This window comes from Alosa alosa, chromosome 10 (genome assembly GCF_017589495.1).
Source record: "Alosa alosa isolate M-15738 ecotype Scorff River chromosome 10, AALO_Geno_1.1, whole genome shotgun sequence".
Lineage (NCBI taxonomy): Eukaryota > Metazoa > Chordata > Actinopteri > Clupeiformes > Clupeidae > Alosa > Alosa alosa.
In genome coordinates, this window is record NC_063198.1 from 487,413 (window position 1) to 514,875 (window position 27,463).

General features: G+C 40.4%; 1 protein-coding gene across 2 annotated transcripts; it reads left to right on the forward strand.

The window, feature by feature from the left end:
- The first annotated feature begins 1,021 nt into the window (after positions 1-1,021).
- Positions 1,022-20,540, forward strand: rbm15 (RNA binding motif protein 15). 2 transcript variants are annotated; one of them, XM_048254377.1, is made up of 6 exons: positions 1,022-6,679; positions 7,055-7,115; positions 18,339-18,474; positions 18,763-18,799; positions 19,020-19,078; positions 20,070-20,540. In XM_048254377.1, the coding sequence occupies exon 1, from the start codon at positions 1,173-1,175 to the stop codon at positions 3,750-3,752; it is 2,580 nt and encodes an 859-aa protein (XP_048110334.1). In that variant the 5' UTR covers positions 1,022-1,172; the 3' UTR covers positions 3,753-6,679; positions 7,055-7,115; positions 18,339-18,474; positions 18,763-18,799; positions 19,020-19,078; positions 20,070-20,540. The 2 variants fall into 2 exon arrangements, with proteins under 2 accessions (XP_048110334.1, XP_048110335.1); XM_048254378.1 differs by lacking the exon at positions 18,763-18,799 and having other exon boundaries at positions 19,033-19,078.
- Positions 20,541-27,463: the final 6,923 nt, after the last annotated feature.

Below are 27,463 nucleotides of genomic sequence, written 5' to 3' on the forward strand. Positions count from 1 at the left end.
ATTAGTTAACAGAATGTGCCTTTGCAACATTGGATGAATGGTTGCTGATAATGGGCAATGTAGATTGCATTAAAGATCAGACGTTTCATTCTACAGCAGTCGAGAACCCCTCTGCAATTAAGCACATAATGTAATCTGAAAACTGTTGCCAAAGGACAAAAATGAGGACAAAAATAATGCAAATGATCTCAGCTGGTATTCTGTCTATAATAGAGTGGAATGGAAATTTCTAAGTGTCTCCAAACTTTTGACTGCAGTGTAGGCTATATCTGAATCTTGGCCTTGTATTCAGTTACATTAACTGGCTAGAATGTATGTTTAAGTCCATAAAATAACTTTATGGCTTGGTCCCATAAAGGTTGCTCTAATGTCATAATACGTTCTGCCAAACTACAAGCAAAGATTGTTAACTATCTTTGCTACAGGGATCGTATTAATGCTCCTCTATCATTCACTGGACGTCCCGAACGTTCCTTCCCTGAAAGTCTCCCTGTCTTTAAAGAACTCCACACCGTCCGAACATTCTGGGAACGTTACAAGCCCTTAACACCAGCGGGTATAGCCTTAGCCTCCTCCATGAATAAACTTCCTGTTCTCAACATTCATTTATGCAAACGCCTGCTTAGCCTTATCTTCCTCTTAATATTTTTTTTTACCATTAGAGAATCATGTTAGCTGAGTTTAATTGTACATATCCACGAGACCACATTCATTTCAAATACGCATGGTTGTTTGTTGTGGAAAACAGTCAAGATTATTTTCTTCAATATTTTTTCCTATGAAGCACATATACGTAGCCTACGCGCTTCCATGCCTAACCATTGCCTACGCAAAAGTTACGATGGTGTGGGAAACTAAACTAGCGACCAGGCAACCATTTTGTCTTTCAGAAGAGGATATCGCGTCCGGTTGTGGATTTCCGATTCGTGTGTTACGTAGGCAGTTCCCCGTATTGAATGGCGTATCATATCACCAATGGACAGCTTCGTCAGAGTTTCAGCCACTGCTCACACTGCAAACGCGGGCGGGGCTGAGAATAGTTTCAAAATGGCGTGCAGCTAGAAAGGCAGTAATGAAGCGATAAACAGTCGTTGCTCGTCAATTCAGTACGTAAACATAAATATAGCAGAGAGCACCATCATCACTGCAATATATTTTAAGTGGTATACAAAATGAAAGGTAAAGAACGTTCTCCAGTCAAAAAGCGGTCGCGTCTTCTGGATGAATCTCGAGACAGAGGAAGCCACCCATCATGTAAGAAAATGGGAACGCTTTCGGTGTCTGGCAGCAACAACGGTAATAATTCGATGAAAGGGAGTAGTTCTACAAGAAGGACTTTACTCGGCGACAAACGTGAAAGCCGGGAGATAGATGGGCACGTTTCAAGTCGTACTGGAACTAACCACAGCTATGCTAATATTACTGCGGCTGTTAGTAGCAGCAAGAACCACAGCGGCCTCGCTTTAGATGCCACTACACGGATCAACTCTCGCGGAGAGACCAGGGCTCTCCCGAGTAATGAAAGTGAGTACAAGACTTTGAAAATAAGCGACCTCGGTTCCCAGTTGAGTGACGAAGAAATAGAAGACGGCTTATTTCTCGAATTTAAAAAATTTGGTGACGTGAGCATTAAAATAAGTCGAGTAAACGACGAGCGTGTGGCGTTTGTCAATTTCAGAAGGCCCGATGACGCTAAGGCAGCAAAACACGCCCGCGGCAAATTGGTTCTGCATGACAGGCCACTGAAGATCGAAGCTGTATACATGAACAGACGACGGAGCCGATCGCCTATAGATAAAGACACATATTCAGCAGCTGCTGGCCATAGACATTTGCATACGCAGAGACCTCTGTCACCCACAGGACTGGGGTATAGAGACTACAGGCTACAGCAGCTTGCCCTGGGTCGTCTCCCACCTCCACCACCCCCACCTCTTCCCAGAGACTTAGAAAGGGAAAGGGAGTTTTCTTTATATGATGCCAGGACTAGACCTCCTTTTATCCCAGAGGTTGCTGCTTTTCGAGAGGAGGACATAGTTTCCCCAGAGGACGACCAGAGGGCCAACAGGACATTGTTTCTTGGTAACCTTGATATAACAGTGACTGAGAGTGACCTGAGACGGGCTTTTGACAGGTTTGGGGTTATCACTGAGGTGGACATCAAGCGCCCAACACGTGGACAGAGCAGTACTTATGGATTTCTCAAATTTGAGAACCTTGACATGGCTCACCGTGCCAAAATTAGTATGTCTGCCAAGGTGGTGGGCAGGAACCCTATTAAGATTGGCTATGGCAAGGCCACTCCTACTACCAGACTCTGGGTTGGGGGTTTAGGCCCTTGGGTACCCCTGGCTGCTCTGGCCAGGGAGTTTGACCGCTTTGGTACCATCAGGACCATAGATTATAGGAAAGGTGATGCTTGGGCCTATATTCAGTATGAGAGCCTGGACGCTGCCCAGGCTGCCTGTTCTCATATGCGTGGCTTCCCTCTTGGGGGCCCTGACCGTCGTCTAAGGGTGGACTTTGCTGATACAGAACATCGCTACCAGCAGCAGTATCTACAGCCACTGCCACTTCCACCACATTATGACCTGGTGGCAGAATCTTTTGTGCACCGTGCTGGTCCTGATGCTCTCCGGGTGAGGGAGAGGACTCCACCGCCTGCACTTCGTTTCCGTGAGACTCCATTGTACCCCGCTGCTGCTGAGTGGCCAGGGCCAGCAGTGCGTGACCGCGCTCGGGGTGCACCTTTTGAACCACTGGAGCACTTGGAACGGGAGCGGCGTTCTCGAGATGCATGGTCACTGGAGCGGGAGCTGCAAAACCGGGACCAGGCCAGGAAGCGGCGTCTTCTTGAGGATGGCCGTCATTTGGACCGTTCACCTGACAGCAGCGAGCGCCTCCGAGGTCGTCGTCATGGTGTGTCTGTGGAGCGCAGCCCAGGTGGCAGCAGTGGCAGGGATGGTGGACGCTACAGCGATTCAGAGAGGCTGTCACGCTCAGACCGGCCTTCTCCTGCAGGACGTGACAGGCGTGGAAGTTTGGAATGTGCGCATAGTGAGAAACGACTGCGGACACTAAGCCCTGTTGACACGTCTGCTACCGAAAGGGAGCGCAAGCGCAAAGCTAGTGACTCTACCAAGAGCCCCGGCAAACGAGAGGAGCGTACAGAGCACCCCTCTTCCACTTCCTCCTCTTCCTCCAGGGCCACAGCCCAGTCCAAGCAAGGATCTGGTGGCCACAAACTGTCACTAGCGTGGCAGGGCATGCTGCAGCTCAAGAACAGTAGCTTCCCCACAAGTATGCACCTTTTGGAGGGTGACCTGGGCGTCTCTAGCAGGCTGCTAGTGGATGGCAGTACTGGTGGTCAGGTGTGCCAGCTGAAGATCACTCAGCGCCTTCGTCTGGACCAGCCCAAACTGGATGAGGTGGCACGACGCATAAAGGTGGCAGGACCCAGTGGATATTCAGTACTACTTGCTGTGCCTGGAAGCTCAGAGGAGGGCCCCTGTGACACAGGCAGCTCAACAGAACGGCCATTGAAGAACCTGGTGTCCTACCTTAAGCAGAAACAGGCTGCTGGGGTCATCAGCCTCCCTGTTGGGGGCAGCAGAGACAAGGACAACGCAGGAGTTCTGCACGCCTTTCCCCCTTGTGAGTTCTCCCAGCAGTTTCTTGACACCGCAGCTAAAGCCCTCGCCAAAACCGATGAAGATTATCTGGTAATGATCATAGTCCGAGGAGCATCATAAAAAGTAACATTCAAGGAAAGTAAATGACCTGTAAATGGCCTGTAATGTATAGAGTGCCGCTGTGTTATAGAATATAGTCTTGAAAGTCAAAGGTTATTTTGCAGTGTCTGTCACTGGAGAAAAAACAACAACATTGTAACATTGTGTTTTCAGCAGTCTAATGCCTCAGAAATTATTCTGGTTGTCAATATGCATGGTAGTCTAAATTTTTGTAAGATTCACTCTTAAAGCAAATGGAATTGAAAGAATTGTAATAGTTTGATGATGATGGTACTTCAGAATAATGTGATACATCGTTTTCCCTGACACAGTGTAACACTATATGGCTATTACACAGTTAAGTTTAGATTTACCCTCAGACTAAACATCATTGTTGTCTACATCAGTCAATGCACACTCTACTAATTGATCTACCTGATATGCTCATAGTAATTGTTGACTGAAATGTGATTTCTGCTTTTACTGAGTTCTGTTGTCTTGTTTTGAAATACATTTTTTTTTTTTTTTTGTTTCTGATTATTGCAGTCATTTGCAGACAGAATGTATGTTACCACATCATCACATTCAGAACCTGACATAGGTATAGATTACAGAGGACAGAAAGAGGGGGAAAAAGCTCAGTGGTTTATTGTTTTATAATACATTCTTAATTTTAAAACAATTTAATGAGATGGCATATGTAATTGACCCTCAGTCTTCAATCTTTGCAAATAGACATGTGACAGGGACTGGTATATTTATGAAAATGTTGGTTCATTAGTTTGTTTAAATTAAAAGAGTTTTATTTTTCAACACAAGGCCCTCTTTGACATCAGATATTGAATGGGAATTTATTATTGCGCTCTGGTCAGGATTGAAAATGGCCTTTGTGTAATTAGTGAGAGAGAGAGAGAGATATCTTAGAATACATCAGAAGCTTCCTTCAACTAACATGTTCAAAAAGATTGTCACTCCAGATGGTAGAAATAAAGTGGTGTTTATGACTAGGTTTTACTGGGTAAAGTAATTCAATTTGTAAAGATAAGATTAGATAATTGTAAATGGGTTACTTGGAAGAAAGTTGCCTGTGTAAGAAGAAATGGCATTGGTTTTCTGAAGATGCTGTCTTTTCCCAAGTAGCTTCTTTGTAATGTGTTTCTGTTGTATTTCTTTTAAATGTCTGCTTGATACTTTTAAACAAATATTTCATCAAATAGGATCATGTGAAATTGACTAATATTTCAAGACAAAGTCAAAGCGGGGAGCACCAGTTTACATTACCATTTACAGATATACAGTCTTTTAGGCCTATTAAAGAAGGTCCCTTGATTTTATCAGATTCTCCTTTTGAAATGGAGAGTGAACAAATGATATACATGTGCTCTAGTTCAACTTTGATTACACTGGGGTCTTAATTGGGTTCATTTCAGTCTTTATTAAAGGTAAAAGACTTGGCCACCTATTTTTTTTTCCAATGCAGTCATTTCCTAGTTATGTAAACAGCTGTCATATGTCTGTTTTTGCTGATCTTTTGTTTCTTAAAAAAGTGTACTTGTATGGACAGTTAATATCTCTTCTGAGTGTATTGAAAAACCCTCAGCCATGGACACTCGTGTGCATAAAAGATAAAAAAAAAAATCCATGATTCAGATGATGAGCATTGCTTTGTGCATCTAACTGAACGGACTGCTCTTTAAGTTGTGTAATTGCTTTGTTATGACCTTGCCCATATTTTAAATGGAAGTTTGCATTGTGCTCTTTACTGTACAGCTGATATCTGGAGAAAAGTGGAAACCATCTTTGCACATGCAACTAAAGAAGTAGCTGTTCACAACAATCACACACAAAGAAAAACCGTGCATCTGGCACTTGCTTGATTTTGTCTCAGTGTCAATAAATTGTTTCTCTTTCGATGGAAAATCCGTTTGTTTCTGCCTTGGAAGTGAGTTGAAGACGGCCGTTTTGACCTTTTCTGTTTTGTTTTGCCAAGGCCCCTCATTTCTGTCGTGAGACAGAAAGGATATATACTCATACAGCACAGACAGAAAAGGAGAGGGGGGAAAACACCCCAAACTTATATGTTTTGACCCTTGTTGCATGACATTGCTGCTCTACTTGTTGCTTCTTCCAGGAAGAGGGAAGTCACTGTCTTCCTGTGGAGGGGTAGCAGGCTGTTCTGTTTGACCTGCACATTATGAAGGCATTGTGAGTTGTGAGTTGAACATGTTTGGCCCAGATGCATACAGTCAACATTGCAGATGTGTTGACTGCCCTCAGGTTTGTCTCCGGCTCTGGCCCAAGTCGTCGGAGTTCAGGATCTCCCTGGTGGCGCTTTGTTAACACAGCTACATTTCAGATCATTGTCCACTGCCCCCTCCGACACTGTCACAAAGCAACCTTCAGTGCCTTCACAGAACAAGAGAGTGACCTTTCAAGGTTACTCATTTCTGCACTCAGAAAACAAGGATCAGCTGTGATTTGTCAATTCATGAATTTATTAGCAGATTGGCTCATTGCATTGCAGCCTGGAGGAAGTTTTGTTAGGAAGGCTGAGCATAAAAGGAAAGGGGCATTTTTTCAGCCGATGCAGAGATTCCCACTGTTAATGATGTACATTAATTGTGGAAACTTCCAGTAGTATTTTGTACTCAGAACATCAACAGAGATACTGCATTTGAAGGAGCCACACCAGCCTTTTGCAGCGTTCATATTTAAAAACGCATACACTGTGATTTCAGGAGAAGCAGGAACCTCAGCATTTGGGTCAGTCATGTTCAGGAGCCTATAGAAAATGTCCTTCACCTGAGCTTACTGGTTTCTCTTCCTGGATGCCCCCACTGACTCAAATCCAGTTGTCGTGAGTGTTTTGATCTCAAGCTTAATCTTGACCTCCAAACAAGAGGATGCTGATTGCTTCTATAACAGAACCAGTGATCCCCTTGATGCAGGTAAAGTGATCAATCTACATTGTTCTGCTGGCTTAGCAGAGGATGTGTGTAAATGTATGGAAAACACCCTAGCTCAAAACGCATTTATATTTTCAGGTAGAGGTGGTACTGTTAGCATGAAAAGTGAATGTAGATGTGCAGAGGACCACACACTGAACACATTTGTAATTTAGTTGTAATCTAGTAGGTTCCTTGCCAATTGACAAATTGTGACATGAATGCTTCTTTTAGTGTTCATAGTCTTTTTAATATTCATACTATTTTTGCAGAATAGACAGTCCACATGGATTGACTGCTATGTTATATTTTGAAAGCAGAAAGAGCTATCAACCCATTACCCTAAGATGATTGTATCTGTCTTTCTGGTTTGTACAGCTTGAAGGCAGTCTCAGAAACATGCACCTCTACTGAAATCAGTATCTAAAAATGTGAAAAGGTAAGACCGGAATGATACCTAGACATGCAGACAGTTTCACAGGGGTGTAAAAAACTAGTAGTAGTAGAGGTTATATATTAATTGATTGTCTATTTGTGCATATGATTATGCCTCAACACATGTGGTCATACTTCAATGTCCCTGGGCTACTTGTTTATCATAGGTAAGCATATGCATTCACAAACATTTGTGTTTTTTTAAAGCAGAAAATTACGTTAATTTGCTACAGTGTCAATGTTCTTGATTCTACACATGGATTTTAAGATTGGATGAGTCACTGCTCCTGCACACAATAGTTCCCTTTGATGTTTTTTTTCCTTTTTGAATTGTAACTACTAGTTATGAGCAGATAATTATGTAGACCAATACAACTTTTGGAGCACCTGCATAGGGCCCCACTCAACACATTTGCACACCGCAACCTTTTAACAGTTAATCCATAAAAACCTATGAACGGACCACATGACCAGACTCTAATATCCCTTCAACAAATATGAAACTACTTAAAGAACTACAACTATGGTGACTTATGGAATACTATATTGTGACATATGCTTGTGGCATAAAGACCTTTCAATTAAAATTATGTTTGAAAACATCAGTTTAGCAATATATTGGCAGTGACTTCATGTGCTTGATTGATGACTTAACATCAGTATACTGTACCAAATAATTTATTAAATGCCAAAAAGAATTACAACATTTTAAACAAATGTATGAAAAAAAGTACTAACGTTATTTTACTATTTTTCATTAAGGGCTTCTTACATGACAGCAAGCTGCCGAGACACAGTATGGTGTGTAATTCTGAGGAGCAGAATAAAACCAATAAAGTAGCCATGATTTCAATTACCAGTGCCCTCTAAGATTGTATTCTAGGAATAGCTGCCAGGTAACAGCTAGGAATAGGTAACAGGCACAGTGCAACTGGAAAGTATTCAGACCCTTTCAAGTTTTCTACATTTTGTTATGTTTCAGGCTCATCTTTATAGATTCAGTTCATTTTTTTCTCTCATCAATCTACACACAATACTCCAACACTCCACACAAAATCAGGTGTTTGGAGTGTTTTGTAAATTTATAAAAATAAAAGTCTGAAATATTCAATTTACATAAGTATTCAGACCCTTTGTTATGACACTTGCAATTGAGCTCTGGTGCATCCTACTTCTATCAATGGTCTTTGAGATGCTTCTACAACTTGATTAGAGTCCACCTGTGCCTAAATTAATTAGTTGCCCATTATTAGGAGAGGTAGACATCTCTATATACGGTCTCACAGTTGATGGTGTATGGACACCTGATTTTTTGCAGAGTGTTGTGTGTAGATTGATGAGAAAAAAAACGAATTGAATCCATTTCAAGATGAGTCTGAAATATAACAAAATGTGGAAAACTTGAATGGGTCTGAATACTTTCCGGTTGCACTGTAGCTGTTTAACGATGTGATGCGTCTCTCACCATGCATTTTATTTTGGAAACCATGACCATAACCAAAATGGGCCAGTATAAATCAAATCCATTTTGTGTGTCCGACATATTAACATTCCATGACTTGGCACGTACTCCTTGAATTTGATATGATAGCACATTCAAATATGAACTAATTTAATGGTGAATAGCGCTGTATTGTACAATTAAAACAATGAATTACTCATTGTTTGTGTAATGATAAGAGATGAATCTAAGAATCCAAAATAAACAACATATAGCTGAAACTAGAATTGCACTCAATAGAGTGCATATACCATAAAACCTTGATTAATAGTATCAATCGCCAAATACTATCAAATTGATTGTTTAAAAAAGTATGAATATTTGCCGCCTTGTGTGAAAATTAGGCTGCAATAACATTAAACTATTCATCAACAACTCATTCATTTGATCTAGCTCTGAAAGCCAGTGTTATCTAGCCGAATCTCATGCGCACAGAGAGAGGGAGAGAGACCTATATTAAAATACTGCTAAACCGCCTCTGAAAATGAAACTTTCTAAAAGCTCCGGCCAGAGTGGAGATTTTGAAAAACTTTGTTTGCACATTTGCATGTAAACTGAGAAAAACTGAGTTTAGGCAGCCGACGTCACAGTATGCCCCAGAACTTGCACCTGCGCCAAAAGTGCTGTTTACATTTTGTTCAGGAGAGACAGAGGAAGTGATTTGTTGCTGTTGTTGCTATTTTTGGGATTCTGATTGGCAAACGTGGGCTTGAGCTTCTCGTTACACTGCCACCTACAGGTTTGGCATGCTCTACACGGGTTAGTGTAAACGAAAACATTTCTGAAAACTGACAGGTGTGCAAGATGTTATTTTTGAAAACGAAGAGGGTGAAATGTCCGTTTATGAAAATAGCCAGCCATGTGTAAACGTAGCCTATGAATCTCGGATCTGTAACTGATCCCTCGCCAAAGAGTGAATGCATTTTTTCATTTTCAAATAAAAGTCTTGTTCTGTTTAGACTGAAAATTATAGTATGTGAAGTATAGTAAGTAGTAAGTGAAAGTATAAACATTTAGTCGTGCAATGAGTTGGACCTGCCCTAAAATGTCATCCTGAACCCATGTAACGGTATCCAGCTGGTACGTAGCTGTGCAGTATGTACATTGTGTTAATATCCCTCCCGACGCCTTAAGGGATGTACTAGTGAGGGTGCTAGCAGCCTGGGCTTGTTAACTTGATTGCTAGCGCGCTCGACTCATGATCCGAGGTGCTGTGTGTTTGCGGCTGTGTGTAGCGCGGCTGCCAGACCAGTTACTATGTTTAAGTCCCTTGCTTAACGTCACTAGGGATGTCACGAGTCTCCAAACCCTCGACAAGTCCCGATTCGATTTGTTTTTCAATTATATTACTATAAATGCATTTCTTAAGTTTTTTACTTTTTTGCCTTATTTCTTTGTTTTGGGGGACTTTATTTTGAAACCGTGCCTACCGCGAACAGAACATCAGCTTCAGCATACACCGAAGAAAGACAAGGTGTTCTCCATACAAGGTATGGAATATTGCACCTATTAATGTGCACTTTATGCCTTAAAGTATAACCCAATTTTGGACTGTAACTAGAACTTCTTTTCACTTGCTAAGTTGAGTAAGTTAGCGTTAACTGACGCTGGGTGCACGATAGGGCCCAATGCCATCTTTGAGATTGGCTTGTTTTACAGCGGTCATTTCAAATTATGGGATTTTAACAAGTTCCCCTTAGTGTGAAGTAAATGTCACAAAAGCACAAATGTTTTTTAGTTGTTTTTATTTCCTCCAGGGACAAGAAAAGTACCATAGTAGGAGAATTACCCTAAAGGGAAACTCAGTAGCCAAGACAGTATTTTTTCATAATCCTGCACACAGACAGATGGACAGACAAACCACACCGAAAACATATGGGGAAAAATGAATGTATAAGACACTGAAGCTAATTTTACACCATGGGCAACACCGCAAATATCAATGAGTCAATGCTCCCACATGCCACACTATAACTATAGTTCATACATGAGAACTTGTTGATAGACCTTTGCCCACAATTTAAATTAGGGCCCGGTGTCAGCATGTCTTCTTCTACAGTAGCGTGGTCGACTATCTAGATTACATTGCATGTCACTCTCTCTTCCACACAACCACTGTCTCTTCTCTGTCATTTATTCAAATTGTGGGGAATTCTCCCATTCATGCGTAAATCAGTGAGGTACATCCTTACCTGTTGCTCTCTAAAGGAGCTTCAGAACATGTTGTGGGCCGCCGTGGCCCACTGGTTAGCACTCTAGACTTGTAACCGGAGGGTTGCCGGTTCGAGCCCCGACCAGTAGGCACGGCTGAAGTGCCCTTGAGCAAGGCACCTAACCCCTCACTGCTCCCCGAGCGCCGCCGTTGTAGCAGGCAGCTCACTGTGCCGGGATTAGTGTGTGCTTCACCTCACTGTGTGTACACTGTGTGCTGTTTATGTTTCACTAATTTACCGATTGGGTTAAATGCAGAGACCAAATTTCCCTCACGGGATCAAAAAAGTATATATACTTATACTTATACTTAAATCGTGCGTAAGCTTTTTTTTATGCGATTCAGTTACACTTCTATGTTACACACATTCTCCCATTCCCGCTTCTGTTAGACCCACAACGCGCAAGTTTGAAATCAAGGCGGCCTTATGAAAGAGGCATGATTTATTCAAAATAGAACCAAACTGATCCACCACCTTGTTAATTCAGGTTGATATGAAAACGTGGAACGTGGACTTTCTCATTGACTTTCTTAATGCCATTTAAATCCAGAAAGAACACAAACCAGTCTTTGATTTTGAAAATGCAAGCATGGTGAACTGAATAGCGAACAGCCTACAGTAAAATGGTGTGTCATCGCATAGCCTAACAAAGAACTGACTTAACAAAATTTCACTTTTGCTCTGGGGTTTGCTTTTAAAGAGACAAGACATGATTGAGGTGTGTAGATTCATAATTTAAAAACTCACTGTTGAGAACGAAAGTTTCAATGGCAGCTGCTTCTAATAATATTAATTTATCTATGCTAACGAAGCTGTAGACTGACCTGTGGTTGCAGTTTCGAATACACTAGAGGGACTGGCATAACAATACCAGCCTCCATTGCAATCAGAGACAGGAGAATATAAACGATGCTGCTCGACAATAGTGCCAGCGTCTGTGCAAATGTATTGGAGGACTTTGGTCAAGTTGGAAAGAAATGGACAGATTTTAACGAAATCGGATTATGACTTCACGTCAAGTTAAAACTGAAGATGCACGGTCGGTAAGCTCCAATTTCCAAAGGGGGTGATTATAACAGGGTTTTCCCGATTTAATAATGTAGCCTCATGGATAAGGTAATGTCGGAAAATATGCCACCATGTGATACTGTAATGGGAAAAACCTTAAAGCCGTATCACCATATTAAGCACCAAATTTGATACTGTAATGTTAATTTTTAACGTTCTGTGTAACCTACATGTATTTAGAACTAGACCTACTGCTGTCATCGAGCAATATGCTGTTTCACCTTGTAGTGGTGCTTGACCTTAACACTTTGAATGCTGCGCTGTTTTCGGAAGCTTTGGCCCAGAGTGCCAGCAATCTTAATAATTGTTGACGATTTTTGTAGAGCCACAGTGTATTCTATGTTGTAGCTATGGACACATAGAAAGGTGAGACTTTAAGCTCTCGGTGAGTACAAACCGTTTATTTCTACATGCCTCTGTTCCTGAGAAATCCCAAGCTAAACAGTGGCTAGTGGCTTTTTCTAGAAATGGAGATTTTTATGAAATATGCGCTGTTTGAGCCTGTTACTCTTCTGACACTTACATTTCTGGGTCAAAGGACTTTAAGATAAGTAAGATAAATATATTTTTTTCGGTAACATTTTATTTTAAGGTTCACATGTTAGCCACTAATACATACCTAATTAATGCCTGTATTAGTGACTTGTAAGGCATGTGCTAGGCAACATTAATCATTTGTTAGGCGGGTATTCACAAATTTCTTGTTTTTGACGAATTAGGCCTTCATTCTTGATATAATCTTAATAATGACCTAGTAAGCCTTGATCTCTACTTACTAATTAGTAGTAAGTACCAAAAGAGAATATGTATAACCCACTAGTATACTGTCTGAATAAATTCCAAATAGTGCAAGAACAATTGTAGAATAAGCAAGTATATGGCTCAACCTCGCTGCACTTCACTGCCCAGGTTGGTGTGTCAAACAGCACTTAACAACTGGGAGATTGGTTCACATTGTAAAGTGGAAACTAGTTCCTTAGCAGCAAGGACATTATCATCAGTAATATCTATGCTGTATGTACTTACTAGTCATGAATTGGTTCCATATTCTAAAGTCAAGCATTACTCTCCCTCTGATAAAAATTACATGGTGGGAACAGTGTAGAGACTATAACCCCTGGTCAATACAGACATTCTTTCGAGACCTGCGAGACCTGCCACCTAGTGATAAACCCACGAAAATAAATGGCCTGGTTTTGACCTGACATGCATGCGTCACTGATTCGACCCTAAGCGGCAACCATCAAAAGCCGAGTTATGATAAAATGTCCAGATAAAATGTCCAGATTGTGCGTTTTCATGAGTTTTCGATCGTCATCTATTTCAGTTCTATTCAACATAGAGTTCCCAAAATCGCACATAAGGTGTGTTGGAGTGTCTATTTTTGTAATTAAAAAAAAGCTAAAAACACAATATTGCGTTTTTGGCACTCAACCTATGAGAACAAAAAACGCAATGTTATGTTTTTGGCACTCAAAGTGTTAACACAGCCCTCAGGAGCGCGTAGCTGAAAAGGTGCTTAAGCCAGTGGCAGAATGTGAGCAAGAGTTGTATACATAAGAAACGCCCAGATTTTTGGGTTGCTCCTCCCAAAATGTGCAACTCCCTCTATCGTGCGTAAATGAGGGGAGAATTCGCACAGGTTGAAAAGCACTTAGTTATGCACCTTTTTTGACTTACGCACCTTTACACATTTTTCACTGACTCACATTTACACTGGCAGTTCACTGACAGTTCTTTTACAGCAATGCCCTGAGTTTACAAGCATACAACAACAAGTAAATAACAAACAAGAACAATAAAGGATATGTACTAGGGATCGACCGATATGGTTTTTTTCAGGCCCGATACCGATATCAATTATTACCAAAACAGGAGGCCGATAACCGATATGTAAAACCGATATGTCAGTTGTCAAAAAGGGGGGTAGATAGTAAAGGCTATATGCTGCAAAAAAATAATTCAAAATCATTTAATTATGCAAACTTTTCTTTCTTCTTTTGATACACAATTGTCTATCAACTTGCATCACTTTGCAATTTTAAATCCTGTGTATCATGTTAATCCAAGAGCTGAGTGATAGCAATTATTTTCATAGAGTAGGCCTGCACAATGGGCTATGTGCTTGTTAAGGGACCTGTCACAAAAGAGGATGCTTTGCCATCGTGTGTGTGAGTGCACGAGAGGGAGAGGGAGAGGAAGAGGTGCATGCGTGATGGCAAGTGTTACGGTTGAATAGTTCTTAGGCTATTTAAGCATGCAATTTGTGTCCATGTGTAGGCTTTAAGCTACACTTTTGAGAGCCTAAAAGGCACATTAATAGCCAGCTCAGGACGCGATTTTGTTCAGGTCGGATTAAATTACGGTTGGCCCTGGGTCACTGGCGCCTTAATGCAGGGGCTTACCTGGGCTTCAACCCAAGGGCTTCGACCAATGAGGGGCCTCCTAATAATAATAATGTTAATCAATAAAAATAAACCGTATTCGCAGTGTCATTAGCCTACTCTGGAGCTAGCCTAAATAATTGAGCACATCGTAGGCTACTGCTCTACAATTACATCCATGCAGAGGCCCCCTTTGTCTTCTCCAATTTTAAAGTGTAACAAAATGTAACAAAACGTAGCCTAATAAATCCCAACGGGTGTAGAGGAGCTAGAGGAGAGGCTGAAACTGACTGACAAACTTATCATACAAACTCTGGAGATAACGTGGGTAGGATTGAAGCAACGATAAACGAATGACGTGGATTCCTGTAACTGTTCATGAAAACAGAAGGCATAGCAGGTAAATATAGTAGCAAATAGCCTGGAAATTAAATGGCTTTAAAACATGTATTTCACTTGTCTCATTGGAGTGAACGCAGAACATGGGCTGTGGCGCAAAGAAATGAATTAGTGATCTGCATCTCAGCTCACCAACAGCTAAATTTGTGCTAACCCATTCGCACATATAATAGTCTATGTTATGTTTTCTCCATTGTTAACGTGAGATATGTCTCCATGTAGTGTAGTGATAATGCATAAGGTAGCCATGTTCACGTCACATGAGCCAGCTTGTTCTGTAGGCTATTTCTGTCCCTCCCAAACCGCGTTAAACTGGTGTGTTAAGTAGACAGAATTTCAAAAAACTCCTAGGGAACCCCCCGACACGACAAACACATGCACTTTTGAAAAGCTTTTAAACGTCCATATGTGTACCCATCTTTTAACTTAGCCTACAGCCAGTGCTGTAAAAGTTCAACGCTTGGTGTTTGTTCACTGATATGGAATGTTAGGGCCGATAATGAAAACCAATATTTATATGTTGGTTGTGGCCGATAACAATACAATAACCGATAACATTACTCTTGAATTTGCGAAAAGTGATGGGGACAACAATTAATACCTTTACAAAAATTAAATGAAGAGTTCAGATGCAAAACCCTCTAAATCCGTCTGACCACTTTTCTTTTAAATGAGCATTTAAATTCAGGCTCCTATAGGTTTTTGACCAGGAAGAGAGTGATATTTAGTGGGTTTAGAAGTTAAATTATTTGATTAGCGTATACTATGTGTGGAGAGCATCCCCTCACCATCTTTATCTCATTTTTGACATAGGTGGCATTTAGAGGCTTTTGCATCTGAACCCTTCAAATGTTTACAGCAGATTTGCAGCAAACTTGTAGGTGATTTGCGGGAATCAAATGAGTTCACTAGAAAATATTGTCAGAAGTTTGCCAGTGTTGGCCAATGAGAAGCTAGCATTCTTGTGGGTTTCCTATTGGGTTTAATAGCATGCCAAGATAACCTTGAGAGCTACGTGTTTCCAAAGAGTTACCTAGATGTTGAACATTCACCTAGTAAAATATTACACTCAAACCCAACACTCCACCATACACTCCGGAAGTGAACATGTGTGTAATATTAATTAAAATGTTGTCTAAGAATATGTACTGTACATAACATAGACCTAATGTTGGCAAGAATATTTGCCTCGCTAACGTAAATGTTAGCCGCCCGACATACGGTTCGAAATTCCCTAATCTTTCATTACTTTACAGATTTCATGCACGGTTATTTTCTTCATTGTCTATACCTGTGTAGTGCATTGTTTAAGTATCTGAAATAACAAGGTTTAATGCCTGAATTATTAATGGTTACCGCAGGAACACCTGACTAACCACGCTGCAGCAAGTGGGAAATGACAGCAGCAATCAGTTATTCACTGACCAAGTAGCAGAATGCTAGCGTGTCAGGGGCAAAAACTGCTCACAAAATGAGAAATGTAAATCTTTCAATCTTTTTTGTGCCACGGCACACTTTTGACACTTAAAATGTCCCACGGCACACTAACATCCTGTGTGAAGAACATACCATAGCCTAAAATTTCAAATAATACACAGATATGGCCTTATTATGGCTTCTATGCAAGACCTGCTCAATAAAACAAGCGCCCTCTGTTTCATTTCTAGGTGACTATGTCTAATTTAATTGTTGTTATGAACTGGATATGTGATGATTCTGTGAATACTGGATATGGGGCCCCCGTTGTACAATGCCTGCATACCACAAATAGTGCAATCATACAATCAATGAGAACATGTGGTTATAAATTCTTTGATGCAACAGTTGCTTTTCTGGACCAGTGAGTGACATTTGGGTAATTTTCTGCGGCACACCTGATGATCTCTCACGGCACACTAGTGTGCCCCGGCACAGTGGTTGAAAAACACTGACGTAAAGGACATGAGTATTCGTAAATTTCACTTTTCAGCCATAATCCATGTCCAAGTTCCTAAAAACAAAAATGCAATCTGTGATCAATAAATATGTGAAAACTATAAATTTAGCCATGTAGCTACATTGTTTTTGCACTTGCTCGCGATCGCCCCTAGTGGGACTTTAACAGATTGCAGGTACAATGGAGTTAATAGGGGGTGAACCGGCTCTCCATAAATGCATGTACCCCTGGCTGCAGCTTGCAGATCGGGGCTGGCCTCAATGTGGGGCGGAGCGCAACGTTGAGCTCAGCCCAAAATCAGCTCGTCATTCCCCGTCCTCTCTGTGTCCGTCTATTTACCCGGACTCGGAGTTCAATTTTTCTCAAGGAAGAATGCTTCACTAAAGCGGATCCTCCTTGAACTACTGCCCACGTTAATCATGTCCCTTCCCCCCTAGCCTTCTAGAATCTGTACACCATCGGTGTTTCTTGGGTAATCTAAGTAGGCTACGCTATAAAGATCATAACATCCAGTCTGCATATACATAGGCCTATATGGCAATTATCATTATTAATGCATTTTATCTCTAGCATATCGGTATTTTCTTTAATAGTTTAGTAGCCTGTGCGAGTCCCAAAGGGAACGTACAACAATAATATAATATAATAACATAATATTGGCCTCTATATAGCCTTGTTTATGTGCATGTTTTTAATTGGCATACCTTTGTTACAACCTTGACACAGCCATAAAAAAGTGTAGTACAGTCGTAACAGTAGCGTCATGAAAAATTAGTTCATTTTTCCATAGAGACGGGTTTCAACTGACCCGCACAGGTCATATGTTTTTATTTTCATTTAATTGCATTTGATATGACTATATAAATGGCACTCAATTTTGCACAAAAAGAATGCTGCACCTTTTTATCTCTGGTCGTATTAAGTAGACCATTCATGTTTGGATGGCTGTAAGATTATACATAATTACATGCTATGATCTTTCCATACACCATATCTTGATAATAAAACATTGTTACATTTGTACCGCTGTTACAATTGTAGGCTACCAGTTCTCCCCTACGCAGCTACCCTACCCAGTAGGCTACTGTTAGCCTAAGAAGCATCTAACCTCCTTGTTATTTTCTCTTGAAGTTGAGAAAATGCCATTATAGATTTAAGCATTCTTCTTAGAGATTATGTTATATAACTTGTAGGAAACCAGGTAGGCCCAATGGACATGGTCAACGTGAGAAGACGTGCTGAAGGTGGGCTGAGCTCAACGTTGCGCTCCGCCCCACATTGAGCCAAGCCCCGATCTGCAAGCTGCAGCCATAAATGGGCTCTGCTATGGCCAAATTACAGCCGTGGGGATATCGTTTACCAACACCGCTCCCACTCGTGTTATATTAGGCAGTCGTGGCCTACTGGTTAGGGCTTCGGGCTTGGAACCGAAGGGGGAACGGCTGAAGTGCCCTTGAGCAAGGCACCTAAGCCCTCACTGCTCCCCGAGTGCCGCTGTAGCAAGGCAGCTCACTGTTCCGGGTTAGTATGTGCTTCACCTCACTGTGTGTTCACTGTGCTCTGTGTGTTCACTTATTCACGGATGGGATAAATGCAGAGACCAAATTCCTTGTATACGCAAGTATACTTGGCCTAGAAACCTGATTTATATATTGATATTACATATTAAACTATATGGTTCTGGGGTAGTAATATTCAAATTTCCTTTATGTGTTTTTTTTGACAGATCACAAAAACGCATAGTTTCTGACATCAACCTCTCTCAACTAAACCACAAAAACTCAATGCACGGTTTTGTTTCACATCTGGAGTGTTTGTAGAAACATCAGAGACCCAAATGGAAGTACAAAAGCACAGAAAAAGTGAGTTTTGCATGATATGGCCCCTTTAATACACTTCACATATCCTTACTGTAAACCATGCCTCTTGCTTAACTGTATACTCTTGTCTGCACTGCACTATAATAGTTACAGTGGTTACAATAGTTACAGTGCACTACCTGTCTATACTGTTCACATTGTACTTTTCTGCTTTTTTGCACTTCTGGTTAGACGTTAACTGCATTTCGTTGTCTCTGTACTTGTACTCTGTACAATGACAATAAAGTTGAATCTAATCTAATCCATCTGACCTCCTAATCATCCACCAAGTGTAACTGGCTGATTCCCTCACTCAAGCTGGTGTGTGGTGAGTGTTCTGGCATTCTGTTGTTAGTTAAATATTTTATCCTTGATGAAACAATTTAGAATGAACTTAAAGGATTTTTCCTCATTATTTTTTTATTTATTTTTTAGTTTACTTTACCAGGGAAGCCAATAATAGTGGATGGTGTTGTATATTATTTCCCAACATTTATATAGAACCTCTGCTGTAATATTTTATTTTCTTGTTTCCTCTGATCCTTAAGTACCTCGATTTAGCAGATTTGGGTGGTGAGAATATCAGAGATGACATGAGGACCCTCTGGTGAGTAGTGGCAGATTGAATGGCCATTTGAATTTTGCAACACAAAGAGCATGGCAAAGTGCAATGCAATCACGGGGGGCGCTATTTCTTTTCCATTTGAATAAAATGCCTCAAAACGATGGCAAAACGTTTTGCCCAAAATAATCCAAAATGTTTTCAGGCTGGCATTGTCAGTTTTGCCAAATATGTTTTCAAAATGCAATCCTACATTGCACTTTGAATATTAAATTGCAAAAACGAATTGACAGTTAAATGATGAAACTGAATATTGAAAATTGAAATGCAAAATGAATTGCCATTTGAATTTTGAGACTGAAGTACCATGGCAAAATGGAATGCAATTCAATCCATGTTTATTCTTATTCATGTTTATTATTATTAGGGCAGCCGTGGCCTACTGGTTAGCACTTCGGACTTGTAACCGGAGGGTCACCGGTTCGAACCCCGACCAGCAGGCCACGGCTGAAGTGCCCTTGAGCAGGCAGCTTACTGCGCCAGGATTAGTGCGTGCTTCATCTCACTGTGTGTTCACTGTGTGCAGTGTGTTTCACTAATTCACGGATTGGGATAAATGCAGAGACCAAATTTCCCTCACGGGATCAAAAGAGTACAGTGTATATATACTTATACTTATACTTATTCTATTTTTTTAACCCAAATTATTCAAATTGATTTTAGGATCGCATTGTCACTTTGCAGATTAAAATACAATTTGTTGGAAATTATTGCAAATTGCAATATTAAATTGCATAATGAATTGGCAATTGCATAATGTAATGTCTTTTAGAATTGCATATTGCAGATTGCATTCTCATTTGAATTAAGCTACACATATGCTTCCATAAATCACAATCAAGGACCGGAACTATCAGTTTTAGAAGAGTAGTTCTAGTGCATGGAATCTGTAAAGACCCTAATGATTATGACACTTCGACATTATATAATTAAATGACTAAAAACCTGTTTCTGGTTGAAATGTTTGTGAAACTAGGTGGAAAGGTGTCGCATGGACCAGAAACTAACCCATTAAATTTTACAGTGGCTCACTTGGGGGCATCTTGACATTCACTTTCATTAATGTTGAGGAAGAGAGGGCATTTGGTCTTTTCTCTCCAAATGCCTGTCTAGTTAAATCTGTGAACTTAATTATTCTAACATGATGATCTGAGTAAGTAATATTCATTAGTCAATGTTTATTTGAGCAAACTTGGTAAAGATATTTGGTTGGAACAAAAATGTGGCAGGACTTTTTCTTTTTGAAGCCATACTCAATTTTGGTGAGCCTTCCTCCTTACTGTTGGTTGACTTATTTGAGTGAGCTCTTGAAACTAATCTGTCTGTCACTTCTAGTAGTGAATAATAGTGTGTTTTTACCTGTTGCTTTCTTTTTTACAGTTATATGTTCCTTTCTTTTCTCTTCTACAGTCGATAAGTGAATTCAATAAATGATTCTATTTTTGGACATGTCTCTGATTTTCCTTTGTTGTATAACCAACCTGTGTAGCCTACTGAGCTGAGTTAATAATGAGTGTTCTTTGGGTTAAATTATTAGGGTGGTGCAGTTGATCTAGTTACACTGCTCTGCTCTTCTGTGTGAACCCAGAGGAACCTGTTAGCAAATGAAAGTTTATATGGCATGTAGCGGGCCTTATATGATGACATACAGTACATTCATTCATTGAACCTTTATTTATCCTTCAATGAGGGTAATCCTCATTTTCAGTGAAGCCGAGATTACAGTAACAATGAAATAAATTGGTTGCTATATTGGTTGCTAGGTTGTAATTGTGGAAGTGGTTGCTAAGTTGTTGCTAAGGTCATTAAGATGGTTGCTAGAGTAGTTGTGGTGGTTGCTATAGTAACTCAAGTGGTTACTAGGTTGGTTGCTAGGGTAATCATGTTGGTTGCTAGGTTGTCATTGCTTGCTTGCTAGGTTGTTGCTAGGGTATTTGACATGGTTGCTAGGCTGTTGCTAGGATAGTTATGGTGGTTGCTATGTTGGTTGCTTGGGTAATTATGTTGGTTGCTAGGTTGGTTGCTAGGTTGTCATTGTGGAAGTGGTTGATAGGTTGTTGCTAGGATACTTGAGGTTGTTGCTATGCTGTTGTTAGGTTAGTTGCTGTGGTTGCTATGCTGGTTGCTAGGTTAATCTCATTGGTTGCTATGTTGGTTGTTAGGTTTTAACTGTGAAAATGGTTGCCAGGCTAATGTTAGGGTACTTGAGGTCGTTGCTAGGTTGTTGCTAGGGTGTCCATGGTGGCTACTATCAGAAATAAATGAGTTACTATAGAGTGTCCCAGTGACTTCCGTTTTACTTCCGCTACAAGGGACCTATCTTTCAAAAAAATATGAACGGGAGTTAATGGAGAGATAACAATTATTTTTTGGTCCAGTTTGAATTGTGCCACGAATTTCACATATGATGTGTGTGAATTTAAAAGATAATTTTTCACGTCAAGAAAGTACTGTTGTTCGATAGACTTCAAAAGTTATCTTGGTTTTGTGCAAATCCGCTCAATGGACTACATCTCTCGTCTCGAACGATGTACGTCACCAACATAATTAACGATAAGATTAGCTGTTATGCTAGTTAACGGTTGCATCTTGCTGCCTGCTATGTCACTTATCAGTGTACAGTCTATGGACGAATACAACTTACCTGATGTGTTTAATCCTCTGACTCATGGTATTTTCATCGGCAAGGAAAGCCCAATTAAGACCTGTTGCTGGTATGCTTGTACAATCTAGTGTGTCTGTGAATGAGCTAACGTCACTAGCGCGACTAATGGGTTTGTAGTCGTTGGAATTACGATCTTTCACAATGTTGTAATTCAATAGTTACGAAACAAACTGCAAATGTCTTTACATGAAAATTTGTCTTCAAAATTGACAAACATCATATGGGTGATTCAAGGCACAAGTCAACCGGGACCAGAAAATAATTTATTTTTCGCCATAGACTGGCGTTCAAACTTTTTTGAAAGATAGGTCCCATGAAGGCAAATGGAAGTGCCGTCACTGGGACAGTCTATAGTGGTATGCTAGTATAATTATGTTGGTTGCTATGAAAACTGATATAGATGCGTAATTGCAATGGTTGCTATGTTGGTTGCTAGGTAGGTGGTGGTTTAATATAGTAGGCTGGAGGCATAGTCAATGATAACTGACAGTTAAATGGAACAATTAAAAAGTTGAGTAGTTTAAATTGTTAAATTATTTAATGGTCAATTATTGTAGTGAGGACTTTTATTTTGAAACAGTGGTGGGCAGAGGAAGCAGTGGAACAGGAATAAATCCTGAGAAACTGACAGCTGGTGCAGGTGGCCTGGCCACCTGGCCTAGGATTCTAATTGCTTAATGGCCCAATTGTGATGTCATCAGCCCAATGTTAAGTCTATGGGGATATTTTGAATCGTTTTTAATTAATAGTTAATGAAAGTTACAAAGATGAAAAATACAAAGCATACAGTACATGTCCTAAGTAAGACCTACGCAACGCCGTTTAAATGAAGTTTCTACGTTAAGCGGTTGAAGCTGCATTAAACGCGTTAGAAGAAGAAGAATAAAAAACCCAGGAGAAGAATTAAAAACCCAGGAAGAACAGTACAGTGCATTTTCATTTTCATGCACTGTAATAACATTTACTTAAAACAGGTACAATTTGACATAGGAAGGTTTGTGATTACAGATTTAAACTTGATTATAGGCAAGTAGAGAGATAATGTTTATATTAGGGCCTACATTGAAGATTATTCCAGTAAGTAGGGGCACCATAACAAAAAGGCGACTTTCCCATCTCAGAATGGATACGAGGAACCTTGAGCATCAAACAGTCATTTGATATGGTCTGATAGGGACCAGAATTCCAAACAAGCATGATTGAAATATAATCTGGTCATTTCCCAACAATACCTTTGTATTGATCAAAGGTGACCAACCACTTTACCATAGAGGACACAATGATGAGTGCCAGGGACATCGTTAGGCCAATTTTGGGGGGGCTGAAGCCACCCTAAGATGATCAAAAGCCCCCCTAAAAATATATAGTAATAATATGCATCCAAATTCACATCCATTATTCTCTGTTGAATTGCTCATAGAGTACTTATCTCACATAAATGTCACAGGAAAGAGCGGAACTGGAGCTTGGTTGCCACGCGTGGGGCCCCTATAGGCTGCAGCCATATCTGCCGATGCATTGATCCGCGCCTACCTGCAGCGGATTGTAAGGACGGCTGAAAAAATCACTGGGGCCTCTCTTCTCTCCCTCTCTGACATCTACAACACCCACTGTCTGCGCAAAGCCATAAGCATTGAAACGGACACAACACACCTGTCCCATGCACTCTTCTCCTTACTGCCACCAGGTAGAAGGTACCGCAGTATAACTGCCCGCACCTCCAGAATGGGGAAGAGCTTCTTCCCTCAAGCAGTCAGACTGTTGAACAACAAAACATGATGCAATAATGATGCATTATTAGTAACAAATGTGTTACCTGTGATAGTGCTGTGGTTAGTTTCTATATGAGCAGACAATTTAAGTAAAAAGGGATCTAAATGATCATCTCCAGTAGCACTCCTAGTGTCAATAGCGTGTAATGCCTCAAACACTTCATTTTGAGAGAAAGGTTGAAAAGTAAACTTAGAAACATGGTTTGTATAATGCACACAACTGTCAACTAGCTGAGGAGTCCCTTTAAACTCTTTATCAAATAAATGCCCAGTTACAACAAAATGTCTATTGAAAGCAAGGATAATCCCATTCTGTTCAAATATGAAATATCATCATATTTGTTATGAATGGGCAGAGAATTAGTGGTTGTGTTTACTGCTTTCCAAAATTGTGCAGGGCTTGAGTTGGAGTTTGCTATCAAGTCTAAGTAATAAATAGATTTACAGTAGCTTTCTGCACAGATGATTTGTTTCTATTTCTGCACAGACCATTTATTTCTAAATTATTTAAAAGTGTTAATGTGATGGCTTTCCAGTCTTCCTAGCTAATGAAATTATACTTCTTTTTCTTCAACAAGTCAAAATAGACCTTTGGGTTGCACAAAACATGTACCTGAAGCTGTTTGCAAACAATCCCCCTCAGATTACACAAATTGAATTTCACTTATAGAGCGCCAAAACATTACACATGTCTCATGGTGCTTTACAGAGTTTTAGACAATCAGAGAAAAGAAAAGAAGGCCCATGGGTAACAGGGGCGAGGAAAAACTCCCTAGAATTGGAGATACATATAGGAAGCAGATCCATGACTCAAGGGCCTGACCCATCTGCCTAGGGTCAGTTACAGAACAGTACGGTCTGTATACATGATAAATGCATAAGTTAGTTAGATGTAGGGAATAGAACATGGTGTTTAAAGCCACCTGAGGTGTGTGCTGAGGTGGGATGGTTACATATCCGGTATGATAATGCATTAATCCTATTTAGTGTCAGAAAGTTCAAATAGTCCAGTGTAGGACATGTAATTGTATATCAAATGTAATTGTATATCAATGGTACTATGTAGTGTTATACCATAGTGAGAATAGACAAGAGAGGGAGAGTTGAGAGAGGGGGGTTGTACAGCGTGACACATGAAAAGTCCATGACAACACTATAGCTATAGCAGCATAACTAAGGCATGGTGAAGGGTAGTCGACACCAGCGCAGGTATGGTCAGTGACCACCATTGCACGCATGACTGGGGTGCCAGTCACACGAGGAAACAGCAGGGTGGTCCATTCCAAAAATTCCTGAGGTGGGTGAAGTTCCACACTGCACCATACCTAACTAAAGAGGTATGTTTTAAGTCTAGACGTAAAAATAGGGAGGGTATCGAATTGAGGGAGGGAGATTATTCCAGAAAAGGGGCAGCCGTGGCCTACTGGTTAGTGCTTCGGTCTTGGAACCAGAGGGTTGCCGGTTCGAACCCCACTGCTCACTGCTCCCCAAGCGCCACTGTTGTTGCAGGCAGCTCACTGCGCCGGGATTAGTGTGTGCTTCACTTCACTGTGTGTTCACTATGTGCTGAGTGTGTTTCACTAATTCACAGATTGAGATAAATGCAGAGACCAAATTTCCCTCACAGGATCAAAAGAGTATAGCCTACTTATAAATAATTTAGGCCTAAGTGACTGTAGAGTATGTTAAGAAAGTTTGAAATGATGACTTAAGCACATATGGCATTAATATTAGGCTACCTTCAGTGGCATATTTAGTTAGGGAAAACTCCAATGTCATGTATAGGCTATCTGTTCCTTTTGTCTTTTTCATTCTGCAAATAAAACATGAACAAGTCAAGTTTGGTTATCTTTAATTATGCAGTAAGCAGTTTGTTCATGTAGGGATTAGAAAAGTAAACTGGTATTTTAAGCTGTTTTATAGCCTGCATTGGGCTGTAAATACAATAAACATATTGTAATATAATTTAGCTTACTTAGTAACCACAGTAAAGTAGGCTAGATCATGTTGGGAAAGGTTTGAAAGGTGTGTAGACAAATGATCAGGCTTCTCTAATTACCCTATTTAGATCTAGGCCTACAGATAGCCTACATACATTTTTTTTTTTTTTTTTTTTTGGGGGCAGTGGACCATCAATGGCAACACCACCAACGACAAATCTGATTCTGCTATCTGGGAACCTTCAATAAACATTCCCGTAACCAAACAATTGGTCACTGGGTAGTGAATTTATTATAGCCTAAGCAGCTTTTAATTAATGTATGACATGGGTCTCAAACACCCGGCCCGCGGGCCAAATCCGGCCCGCGTCCTGCCCAATTCCGGCCCGCGACGTATGTCAAAATAATAATGTAATCCGGCCCTTGAGGCTATTTTTAATTGCGACAAACAACGATACTGATTAAAGTAGACGATAGATCCAAGTATGGTGACATCTCAATTGTAGCCTACTCTGCTCCACTATGTGCTAGACATCCAGAGCTTGATTAAAACCCAAAATCGCTGCGCAAAGTTTCCAGAAATACTTGTATTACACGCGAGAAACACAAAGACGTGCATTTGTAATGACGCGGAAGCGATGCAGGCCATAGTTTTGCACAAATTGAAGCAGAAATAGGCCTACACATAATGTTGAAAAACGTTCACGTGTGATGAAGTCTTAGGTAGGCTATGTTATTCACCTATTCTGATTCTGAAGGAGAATATCCTTTTGTAGATTATGATCGATCGTCTATTGACAGTGATAGTCACAGTGCGTCTGTGAGTGGAGGTGCGTCTTTGCGTGTATACGACGGTGTCCACTAAGCATACCATGCTTATTTCGACCCTCTGCCCAACATAGCTTGGAGGTTGCAGTGGTAATCGTGTCCGTAATGGACGTGGTACAGACAGCAGGGCTAGTAAAAACAGGGCTCTAAAGAACTACAAAGTCACCCGCAATATGATGCGAACTTCTGCTCAGATTACCCGCGATAGGAACTGATTTGACCAGAATACTTTATTGTAGGCCTTGTGGTTTAGTAATACATCACTAAACCATATACATCTTAGGTGTTTTCCTGTTCATTTGTTATGTGGGTAATATGAAAAAAGGAAAGTAAACCTGCTCAAATATGTTCATCCAGTATTTACTGAAAGGTGCATAATTTGAGGTGCTTGCCATCCAGTGATGGGTACATTTACCCCCTTCATAAACTTTTGTTTATACTCAAAGATTTTTATATTTACAGTAGGACTTTATCTCTGACCACTTTCAAGCCATGGCCTTTTGAAATTTTGATATAAAAATCCAATGGGTGTTGCTTTCTTAACCCTGACGCCTAGTTTGCCAGGTTTAAAAAAGTTATGAGAGGAAAATATTTTTATTTGGTGTGAAACACACACACATACCCGTTTTTATGCTTTTTGTTTGTTTTATAATTTGTATTAATATTTATTTTATCATTATTTTATTTATAAGCTAAGGTTGCTAGCACAGGTGTCTAAAACTAGATAAAAACACTTGCACTTTCTGTTTGCAGTTTTGTGTGGTATTTGAAAAAAAGAACATTGCTTTTTCAGAAATAGCCGGCCCTCCAATCAGATGACGTTGGCAGAAGTGGCCCCCAGCTCATTTGAGTTTGAGACCCCTGGTGTAGGATAATTCGGTCACTCTCCGTGAAGGCTATATACTGTAGGCTACATTTAGTTGGCTATTTTAGACTCTTTGCAGTATTTTTTTGGAAATTAATAAACACAGAAATATATTAATATGATTATTTTACCTCCCAAACCATTGTCCAGTCCTCTATCATTGGGTATAGCCTGTCTAAATATTTTGTTTGCAGCGCACTCTGTGACAGTAGCCTAAGCTATGCACCATGGTGACTGTAAGATGGCGCAATAGTCCGCATTGTCATGTCAAACGTAGGCTAGAAGTAAGGACCATGAACC